At 39.9% G+C, this 11,947-nt stretch overlaps 1 protein-coding gene across 1 annotated transcript in view; it reads left to right on the forward strand.

Moving 5' to 3' along the window:
* Positions 1-10,596, forward strand: part of LOC119412241 (tensin-2) — a gene marked incomplete at its 3' end in the record, with an annotated part of 20,106 nt that extends 9,510 nt beyond the window's left edge. The window contains 15 exon segments of the mRNA XM_037679224.1: positions 1,292-1,352; positions 1,540-1,615; positions 2,453-2,582; positions 3,157-3,222; positions 3,297-3,413; positions 4,163-5,551; positions 5,637-5,787; positions 5,883-6,679; positions 6,796-6,927; positions 8,569-8,661; positions 8,770-8,847; positions 9,623-9,700; positions 9,816-9,984; positions 10,185-10,253; positions 10,567-10,596. Coding sequence (XP_037535152.1) covers positions 1,292-1,352; positions 1,540-1,615; positions 2,453-2,582; positions 3,157-3,222; positions 3,297-3,413; positions 4,163-5,551; positions 5,637-5,787; positions 5,883-6,679; positions 6,796-6,927; positions 8,569-8,661; positions 8,770-8,847; positions 9,623-9,700; positions 9,816-9,984; positions 10,185-10,253; positions 10,567-10,596 — 3,436 coding nt within the window.
* Between the last annotated feature and the right edge of the window lie 1,351 nt (positions 10,597-11,947).

The following is an 11,947-nucleotide window of genomic DNA, read 5'->3' on the forward strand; positions in this document are numbered from 1 at the left end:
TGGATGGATGGATGGATGGATGGATGGATGGATGGATGGATGGATGGTTAAAAAACTTGTAAGTTTTAAACAAAGCTGTTTTACTTTGTGTTTGTTGAGGATGACTCTCAGCTGCCACCACACCATATTTTAGATTGAGACCTGTACAGCTGGATGGGTTAAAGTATTTTTATTTTAAGTGTCATTTTTGTGCTGTTTAAGGTCAGTTGGCTGCAGCAGCTGTCTTAATTGATCTAAAAGGTAGTTATAGATGTACATCCAGTGATTACTTTCTGAGATTTATTAACGTCTATCAAGTGGTTAATGAGACATTTCGCCAATATGTGGACACACACACACGCACACACACAAATACATAGACACAAACATGATTGCTCAACTTGTATGGGGTCAGGCAATAAAAATATAGGAATAAGAAAATTTACTTTGTCACACCCAAATAAAATGAATCAAATTTAGTATAATAATAATAATAATAATAATAATAATAATAATAATGATTGTTGACCTTGCCCAAATATGTTTAATAACAACAACATAAAAGCTTTAAATGGAAAGAAGGACAAGTTCAAGTAGCTTCATTGTCATTTGCATCACACGTGGTACATGAGGTGGAATGAAATTATGTCCCAGTTACATCCAAAAATAGCAAAAGTATAAAATATAAAAAGAAAGAGCATATAAGGATCTAAGATATACGCTAAACGAACACTAAACAAAATGCTAAAAGATCTAAGATTTACTCTAAACACTAATAATGTAAAATAATACAGTATATTAAACGGCAGTCTGAACGAGTCTGTAGTGAGCAGATAAGTATGAGTGAATACAGCAGATAGTCATGAAGCTGTATGGATTTTCACCACAAATTTTAGGTCTATGCAACCAGTTGGTATTTTTATTAACCTTTATTTAACCAGGCAAATCCCACTGAGATCAGATCTCTTTTGCAAGGAGGCCTGGACCTGAAGGCAGCCTAACATGCATGTTTTAAACTGTGAGAGGAAACAGGAGTACCTGCAACAAAACGTGCAAAAACGAGGGGAATGTGCAAACTCCACACAGAAAGACCTGAGGTCCAAACCAGTGATTGAACCAAGGATCTTCTTGCTCTGAGGCAACGGCACTAACCACTAAGCAATCATGCAGCCAGATGTGTATTTTGAGTGTGTTTAATGATAACTTTGTATAAATTGAATGGAATCTGTTTTACTGTGTTAATAATAAATAAGCATTGATTGGCTGCACACTCTCACACTTCTGCACGTCGCTCTTTAACTTTTGTTTGCAGGTTTTTATCCTTTTCTGAAAATCTACCAGTCTTTACAACTAGTGTACACATCAGGAGTTTAGTAAGTATATTATCTGTGTGTGCATGTGTGTTTTCTACGCCCTGTCTCTTTAACACTATCCATGTTTAAGTGTAACAGAGTCTGTGTTTGCATTAAAGTGAATGTTGTCTTCCAGGGTTTTATCCAACTAGAACCGCTGGTTTAATGTTGTCTGGACAGTTTTCATATTTTTGATGTATATGTCCAGTGATCCTCAGAGCTCACGGGCGAGAAAGCTGTGTGTGACTCTGGAGCCAGCACTACTCTTAAAGGGGGACATTATGGTGAGACATGAATTATTAAGAAATCTATGTCACTGATGCAAACTATTCATTCATATAAATCCCATCACGTTATTTTACTGTCAATTTTATATCTAAAAATAACACGTAAGCATGCATTTGATTTTTTTAAACAAAAAATATGCTAATTTTACAAGCAGCATGTTTGAAATGCTAAGACGGTATTGCTTTATTTTGAACAAGCATATTAACGACAAACTAGTCATCACAGACAAAAAAGGAGTCCTCAAATTGTCTTCCTAACATATTTATTTGGCCAAATGTGTTTTATAGTAATTATTATTATTTATGTTACATTCAAGTATCCACAAATCGGAAACAAAGTGGTAAGTAAGTTGGAAAAAGCGTTATTCTGTGTATTTTTTTTTTTTTTTATTTGACTTGATTTTGTGGACAGTAGATGAAGATACCTCGTTGTGTCCATAGTTTGCATTTAATTTGTAGCTCTTGGATTCCTTTGATTAAATCGAAGTGACCCCTCAGAAAACAAAGATGGTGTCCACCTCTAATCGAAGTTGTGCAGTCAGTGGTTTCTTGCAGTCAGCATTCAAATTTGCTTCTGAAAAATTGCTTAATTGTTTTTGAAGAACCACAGTGTTGAGCCGTCTCTAGACCTTAAACCTGGGCACATCTCTGCACGTTTTCTTAAGATGAGAAGAACATTTAGTTAACAAGCCGGCACAGCAAACACACTCTGAGACTAATTACCGGTATGTAAGAAATCAAAGGACCAAGCAAACCGAAATCTACATAAAGTTTGTTCCCTTGTCACTGTCACTTGTAGTATTGTACTGTGATCGCTCACCTGACTGTCTGCAGGTGAAGTGCTACCACCGGCGGAGCAGAGCAGCAGAGCGTGAGGTGGTGTTCAGAGTCCAGTTCCACACCTGCACCGTTCATGGTGCTCAACTGTGGTTCGGCAAAACGGAGCTAGACTCAGCCTGTGCAGGTATAAATAACACAGAGCGGTCAGGGAAATGTACTCAACGTCATCACAGAAGTGAAGGGAAAACATGAAATTGATGTATTTTAGTATTTTATCACACCATACTGAGATTTTTTTTCTGTTTTACTTCACTGTATTGTGAGGCGTAAATAAAGGAGCAAAAAGGACATTGCTTTTGTATCTGGAAGAATAAAGACCCACTCTTTCCTCAGACCACTGTTTGTATTTTAAGACTAACAGAAAATGACAGCGTCAGGTTAGATGACACAGAAATGTTTGCTCATGGCCCACTAAACAGCAGTCCCCCTGCAGTTGCTCTAAGTGCTACGTGCTAGCGTATGCATGATTCATAAATGATATCACCCACACTGATGCATGAATATCGAAAAAAAATTGCTTTCAAATATATTTTCTTTTTAACATTTTGCCCATTTTACACATTTAAAAGTAGGAAAAGCAAATATATGTATTAATTCATAACTTTATACCACTACTGCTTTTAGAGAATGTTTTTCTCACGCTTTGCAGTTATGCTCTGGATATTTTTGTCCCTACCTTTATGCTGTCCTTTCTGTAGATGACAGATTCCCTCCAGACGCTACAGTGGAGTTCATCTTCGCTAATGGACCAGATAAAACAAAAGGTTAGAAATATCATCTTCCTGTCAGCCTTTGCATTCATTATTTAATTTATTTTTCCACATGTCTGCTTTCCAAGGTCGAGACTGCAGCAAAGATGACACGTCCATTAAGGTAGACTACAACACCTCAGACCCTGTGATCAGATGGGATTCCTATGAAAACGTCAACCTCCACCACCAGGACAGTGTGGAAAGTAAGAAACATCAAGACAGGCGTCAAATAAAAGCTTTAGCATTCTCAACCGCCACCTTTTATACCAGAGTTTTAAACTAAGATCATTTTATGTTGAGAAATGACTCAATTGTAGCCAAATGAATCAAACTTTTCAAATATGTGTGATGTCATGCAATATTGCAGCACAAATTAAATTTAGATACTACTGCATCAAATTTTAGCTCAATATTAACAGAGTTATCAGCATTTTCGTATTTCCTAGGTTCATTTATAAGAAATTAGGCTGGCTTTTTTTTTTTTTTTTCCAGATATATACCTAATGATTTTTATCTGAAAAGTTTAATTAAAATCCCTCCAGTGGTTCATGAGATATTTTAAACAAACATTTTGGGCAATTTGTTAGAGCTCAAAATATGTATTGGGTTTCAGTTTCAGCTACAATCAAATCAAATTTTAGTTCAACGCCTGTAAAAATGTAACAAGTTATTACCAATTTTGAGTTTCTTAAGGTTAGTCTGCTGTAACAGTCATCCTTAATCAAGTAGACACCCTAAGTTAATCATTTGTAGATGTTGGTCTAAAGATTACTTTCTGCAAATTTCAGTAAAACCTATCCAGTGTTTCATGAGATAATTTGGTATAACAAACAAACAAAAACACAGAGGCAGAGGCAAAAACATTATTGCCCGCCTTCGCCCTTGAGCAGCAAACTTTACATATTAAGCTTTACATCAAAATCTGACAAATTTGTTACCTTTTCTCCATTAGATATCTCTCACACGAGAGGCCCAATAGATGGCAGCTTGTATGCGCAAGTGAAGAAGCGACGTGGACCCAGCACCACTGCCTCACCAACTTCACCCAATGGATACCTCACTACCAGCCCAACTACGAAACCCCAGTCTGCCTCCAAACACCATCCACTCACCCTCAACTCCAGCTCCAGGTGCCCCACAGACACCTCAGGTCACCTGGTGGAAGCCTCGCCACCCATGAACTGTTCTGATGGTCCACAGAGTGGGGAAGTGGAGGATAGAGCAAAGCAGAAGATGAGAGAGAAAGAAAGAGACAGAGAAACAGCCATTCTAGATGATGGGGATACTTCGAGTCCTGGGGTTTTGCGGCATGAGCGATCGTGTTGTACTCCAGCAGCTACAAAGTGTGGTGATACAGGATGGGAGAGGGACAGAGAACTCTGTCTTTCCAACGGCCACTGTCTTGGACATTTCAACAGCATTAAAAAGCACCCAAAAAGCCAAACACTGCCAGCTTTACCATCCAAATCTCTGTCCCCTCCTCCTCATTCAACTCAACTGGAGCTCTGCCATCGCCACAGTACCCATCCTTTACCTGAGTTACCATGGGAACGTCCGCTCAATCTTCCATCAATGCCCTGCCTTCATGGACCATGTTGCCCTTATCCAACCCCTGAACATGTCCACAGTCACAGCCACACACTGCCAGGCTCAAACAGATTTTGCACTGGAGAAGAATGTCATCTCTTCCACTATCCCAGCCATGTGGCTCACCCCTCCCGCCCACCACAACCTGGAAGCCCTTACAGAGAAATCTTCTTCAGCACTCCTACATCATCCTCTTATTGCTCCTGTCAGGACTGTACCAGCAGGCGAGAGCAACAATCGGCCTCAGTCAGAAGGTTCCACCATCCACACCAGAACCACTCAGAAAACTCACACTGGTCCCAAAGAGTCGGGCTACAACAGACAAGAGAAACACCTCCAATTTGGGAAACTGAAAAGCCTTGGGAGTTTATGAGGGAGGCAGAATTCTGGCCGTGCAAGCCATCTATGCCAGCATTTCACCTCTGCCACTCGCCTTTAGACCAGGTTCCAAATCCAGAGCAACCTAGAATTGCCATTGCACCTCACCAGAACTACCCCGTCCCCCAGTCATTGATGGATGCAAGAGATGGTGCCAGCAGTGGGTATCACACACCTTTACAGCCCCGCCACTCCTGTCCCTGTTCGCCATATCTGTCATCCCCGTCTGAAAGCCGTGAAAGCCGAGGTTATGTCTCAGGATACCATTCTGGATCAGCCTCACCTCAACCTGACAGTAGCCCATCTCCTGGAAGAGGAAGGTTTCCTGATATCCCTTTAGGATCTGGAGACCAACTGCACTCTGAGCACCACAAAAGTGAGTATCAAGCTTCTTCTTTTTGATTCTTGTTCCCGCACAACTTTTCACACTGTTTCATTCCTTCTTATCTCTCTTATCAAAGTGGAAAAAGTCAAGACGGATGCAGAAGATGGTGTTTCTCATGATTCCGAGGGTAAATGTGACTCTCTTGGTCAGTCAAGCACCCCTGGAGTGGACTCTGATCATGACTACACACTTATTGGTAGCAGCAGCCCAACTCACACTGAAGACAGGCAAGTGAAGTCTCCCTGTAAACTATCTTTGAAATGTAGCTGCATTTATCCAGATACATGGAACATATTTAATTTTCTCTCTACTTTTTTATCAGTGTAAATGCTGACAGCCCCCTTCAAAGCCAAGAAACTGCTGCAAATCTGGAGTCCAATACAAATACCATCAAGTCCATCAAATCAGTACAGTCAGAGACACAGACTTCAACCATATCTGAAAACTCCATATCCAGAGAATCTTCTCATAGTCCCGATCATACAATTGAAGCTGCTAAAGCCACAACAAACACAGATAGAAATACCCAATCAAACGCAACAAACTATGCTACTGTCATCATCACTCCAGTCCAAGTGCAACTCAATGGATCTGCCCTCGCCATCGATGCCCAATCCAACCGCTCCCCAAATTCCCTCAGTGGCTCCCCAGATTTGCAGTCATCTCCTCAAAACTCCACATTTGCTGCAGACACAGCAGGACAAAGGCTGACACCAGACAGAGATGGGTCAGCTGACACCAAACCCCCATCACCTGTACCTGATGGATATCACACACCCAACTTTCCCTTAGCATCATACTACTACTCTTTACTAAACGTTCCCCATGTACCGTACACTGGGTACACTGCTGTAACAATCCCCCCTGTCCAGCCGCCGCTTCCAGAGAAGAAACGATTTTCCTCCACTGCAGCATCCCTGAACGGACACAATGCTCTGCTTAGAGTCTCCTCAGCTCCTTCCCCAATGCACCATGTTACTTTCTCTCCTGCAGTGAGCGAGCAAAAGAGGGGGTCCACAAAACACAGCTGTTCAGAAGAGGCGGACATCAAGGTTAATTCAAAGTTTGTTCAGGACAGCTCCAAGTACTGGTACAAACCAGGTATCACCAGAGATCAAGGTGAGAGTTTATCATTTGCAAACCACCTGATCAGCAAATGTTAGGTGCTAAATTTAAAATGTTAATCTAGTGTTTCTTCTGTACATAAGTGATAATTGATATATCTTTCATCACAGCCATTGCTGTTTTGAAGGACAAGGAGCCAGGGGCTTTTCTCATTCGAGACAGTAACTCATTCCAGGGTGCTTATGGATTGGCTCTAAAGGTGGTTACTCCTCCTCCTAATGCCAATATCACTGGAAACAAAGGTATTCACTGCATTTCTTTCTTACATGCCAAGAGCTTAAGCCATGAAGTCCATTCTCAGCTTAATTGCTCAAATTTATTGTGAGTCTAGAAGCTTGAGTTAGGATGCTTCCAGTTCTTTCTGGAGCGCAGAGCATTAAATGTGTGACGGATGTCTCCCTTGTATCATTTACAAAATATAATGAATTAACTCACATTAGTAATACTTTTTTGTGGTTATTTTCTAAACTAATTACAAAGTTGCTGTGCATCATCATCAATATTGGGAGTAGTGGCGCAGAGGTTAGAGGAGGTGGGCCTGTGATCGGAAGATCGCCGGTTCACTCCCCGGTACCAACAACATCAAAAATGTGGGTAGGGTAGGTGAAGTACCCACACTTGCCCCCACCCTCACTTGCCTCACTCTGGGACCATGAGCAAGGCCCTTAACCCCCATCTGCTCCCTAAAAAGGTCTCTCTTGAAAATGAGTTCTCGTGGCTCAATAAGACTACCTTTATAAATAAAGGCTAAATGAAAAAAATATATATTACCTCGGCCGTGCTTAAATTGTAAACCAAACAATGCCGGAATGCAAACAACGGGTGTGTGTGTGTGTGTGGGGGGGGGGGGGTCTTTTTGACATTTTGATCACTGTTATTTTGATAAATTGGCGCTGTTGTTTTGATATGTGATGTATAACATGATTACTCATCAAACATTTCTCTTGGATTTTTAATAAATAATCAAAATTTTATTAATGACCCTCTTAAACTGTAAAACTGATTTGCAATTTACCAGTCGTTTTGCTGTTTAATTATATTTTTGTGTTTTTTATTAAATTGCCCCTGACTGTACTTTTATGGGTGGATATTTTTAAGGGTAAAAGTGGAAATGCTTACTTGAAGGGGCAGCTTTTATGTGATATTAAGAAGCTCGTAAGTGGCTGTTGTGTTTAAAATTAGTGTTTATGTAATTATTTTCAGATTACATATCTAGTATAAGTTTTATTCATTCAATGCTGTCAAATTTGTTCATAACTTTATCATTAGTAAGCCCGAGAGTTACTGGATCCAAGCAAACAGTTACTGGAACACACCCTGTCAAAATAAGAGAGTTCCTGGATCCAGTAGGATCTGGCTTAAATTAAGCTCTGTACATCGGCAATAAATCTGTTTGTTGTTGTTTAAAACCAGCAAGCGAATGGTTGCACACTAACGTCATCTGTTCTTCACATAAATGACACAGACATGTAGTGCAATACCTGTAAATTGACAGAATTAAAGTCATTTTTGTGTTGGCTAATTTTGATTATCTGTGGCAGCCACCATGAATGAAGCTGATGCCAAAAACTAATCAGTTTTAGATGTGCATCTACTGTAATGTTTACTTCCTGAGTTTCATTCAAATGTGTCCAGTGGTTCTTGAGATATTTTGCTAACAGACATGTGCATTTGACTTCAATAGGCAATGGCAACATTGTAAAAGCAGATCTTTTGCAGTCAGCTAGTGCTCAGAGTGTGTTGATGAATGAATGTGTGATGAAGTGGATCTAACATCTGGTGAAGAACAGACAGACACTCAGAGTTATTCCTTCATTTATTAGAGAGACGTGTGACAGCATGACAGTCTGCCTCGTTTTCCATCCTCCCCTCCTTTTTCCCAGGGGACCCTCTGGAACAGCTGGTGAGACACTTCCTCATCGAGACAGGGCCACGGGGAGTGAAGATCAAGGGCTGTCAGAATGAATCCTACTTCGGTCAGTACTGTGGTAGACAATGCAATGATAATATGATTTTCAGATTAAGTTACACATGAAGCATCATTTAAACGTTTAGACTTATTTTCTTTGTTTTTTTGGTCTCAGGAAGCTTATCTGCTTTGGTGTACCAACACTCAATTACTCCCATCTCTTTGCCATGTGCCCTAAGAATTCCAGAAAAAGGTAAATTTAGCTAAATTAGGTTTAAATGTGAAAAATATCAACATTGTTTCCCTGTGGAGTAACAACTATACACCTTTGTCATCCTAACAATATTGTTACTGCACAGCCAAAAGAAAGTCCATATCTTTAATAGTGGTGTTCTGTGAAAAAAATTTGAATGAGTAATATCTTACCTGTTGTAGATAGTTTTTTGAATGACCTCACTTTGAAAAAAAAAAAGTTTGATTCTGATCGGATGGATGAGCTAATGATGAATTCGAATCCAACAGATTGTTGCTGTCTTAAAACAACTCAAATCTCAAAAAGTCAGAGCGATGCTATTTTAAAAGGCTTTACACCACGATCAGTCTTCCTTACAAACGTATTTACATAGAATTCAAAGGTTGTTTGTTTAAATAAATAGCGGCAGAAGTAGCTATACTACTACTAGTGCAGCCTGTGGTGCTTCCTATAAAAATATCTAATTTTTCTACCAGAAGAGCTATGTAATGTAAAGTCGACCGCAGTGTAAAGGTTTAAAGTAGCATTTGCCTAAATTGCTTTTAAACTTTTGAGATGTCAGTCAGTCATAATTAAACACTGTTCCTTCAAACTGAGGTTGCTCAAACAGTTCGCAACAGTGGGTAACAATCCAACATTTTTCAGTCAGGTCATCTGGACAGTTTCTTTTTTTGTGCTGAAACGGGTGGGTAACAATGTTTCTGTCGATAACATTTCCAAAAAGTCAGACTGCAAAAATCTGAACTATTGTTTTAAGATATTTTATATGTTTCAGATCTGGTTGGGGAGCTTCAAGAGAGGCAAAGTGCAACAAATACCAGTACCGCAGCTGAACTCCTTAAACAAGGAGCAGGTAATGCGTAGTTATTCATGCAGCACAACTGCAAATCAAACTTCACACTTTTTGTAATATCTAAAATACTGTGTTTATTCTCATGCATACCTCCTGGATCTCTGCAATGGTCCAGCATGCAACGTCTTCTACCTAAACTCTGTAGAAACAGAGTCCTTAACAGGGCCGGAGGCGGTTTCCAAGGCAACCAAGTGTACCATGGCCCTGAATCCACGCCCAGTGCCAACAGTGGTCCACTTCAAAGTGTCCTCTCAAGGGATCACACTGACTGACAGTAAAAGAAGGTATCTTCTAAAGCACATTAAGGAGCACACGTGCCATTGGTAAATTTAGTGGAGGACATTTTCGGTGCATAATTTTGCCTTATTTAGACATATATATATATATACTGGTAATGAGATATTCTTGAGGTTAATTTTGAAAAAATAAATAAAATCATTACATTGCTTTTTTTTTAATTATTTGTTTGTTTTTATTTGTGCAGACTGTTTTTTAGGCGGCACTACCCAATCAGCAGTGTCACTTTCAGCAGTCTTGACCCCAAAGATCAGAGGTAGGTCAGTAAGTTATTTGAAAACATAAATACTCAAGCATGATTTTCCTTGCTGTTAAAACCACTGAGCGTGCTGGGACTGCCAGCTGTTTTTAATGAAAGTGGTAAAATCTGCCGTCTTGCTTCTGCTGTACAAACCTTTGCTTTAAGGTTATATTTTTCACATTACAAGTTCTCAATTTGAGTTTCTTGCTTGCTTTTTTCCCCTCTGAGATGATGCTAATGAACACCCAGTCTTTTTAAATGGCCTCCATCTCTTTGGTATTCATACCTTCTTACATTTTGTCTGTGTCCCCGTGTGCCCGTGCTTCAGGTGGACTAATTCTCATAGCACATCAAGCAAGTAAGTTGTGTTTATCGACTGCTGCAGTGTGCTCCTTTGCATGGCACTCAATCACAGTTTCCTGCTACAAATTAAATTTGACAGCTCTGTTAGTATTAAAGAGTATACAGTAGTACAGTAGTCCCTCATTTATCACGGTGGTTAGGTTCCAGCCCCCACCCCCGTGATAAGTGAAAAACCGTGAAGTAGCAACGTTATGTTTATTTTAGTATTTGTATATTTTTAAGGCTTTAGAAACCCTTCCCACACTCTTGCAATGTTCTAAACTCTTAAATCTATGTCATTTTAACAACATAGTACTGTATATGTAGCTAATTAATTTTACTCACCAGCTCTGCAGAACATCCACCGCTCTCGTTCTGATCCGACTGTTCTGGTCCGACCCAATTCGTTTCTGCAGACCTAACCTGCAGCGACAAGCCCACAATAATGTTGTCAACTCTTTCTTAAACCTACTAATTTTAACAACATACTTATATGTAGCTAATAAATTTTATGTACAAGGGTGTCCCCAGAGCTCGAATTGAGTCCAAAGCTGTATGAAAAAACTTCAGATGGGCTACGAAAACAGCTCTGGACCTTCGGCGCGCGTCCGCACTTGTAAGTCCTCGTGAGCCGGCTACCAGCTCTCAAGATTTACCCATGGGTCTGGAGGTCTGGTTCTGGTCCGGTTCGGTGGGTTCAGGATGGCTTCTCTGCATCCGCTGAGCGCTGATCAGATCAAAACTTTACCTCTGGTTTTTTTCAGCAGAAGGGTTCAGGGCAGGACCCTGTTGCCTTCTGGGAAATGTGGTCGTTATGAGCGGGAATATAGTAGAGGCTTACTGAGAGAAAACTACAAAATGGTGGCACCTGTCTGAAGTATTTTATTTATTCCTTAACTTTTTACTGTGCAGTACTGTATCCAGTACTTTCCCAATCATGTGAGTAATATTATCATGTCTCCTGTACAATTTAAATGTTTTGTACAATATTATGGACTGTACGTCCACAAACCGTGATAGAGCGAGTCCGTGAAAATCAAACCATGAAGTAGCAAGGTACTACTGTATATCAATATATCTTACTGTATACTGTACAATATACCGGTACTTCAAAGTCACTATTAACGGGAAAACTTTTGAAAACACAAAACACTGGCACTATGTTTACATCCACACATTACTGAGGGTTTTAAATTATATCACACTGTCCTTTTAAACAAAAATTAAACTCAATATTCTAGGGATGCACGATATTATCGACATGGTATCGGCCGATATTGACGATAAAATCAAATATTGGACATTAGCTATTCCATCAAAATAACTCACCAATACAAAAGGTGATGTTTATACTGTATATATATCTA

The sequence above is a fragment of the Nematolebias whitei genome, chromosome 7 (genome assembly GCF_014905685.2).
Source record: "Nematolebias whitei isolate Nwh7 chromosome 7, NemWhi1, whole genome shotgun sequence".
NCBI lineage: Eukaryota > Metazoa > Chordata > Actinopteri > Cyprinodontiformes > Rivulidae > Nematolebias > Nematolebias whitei.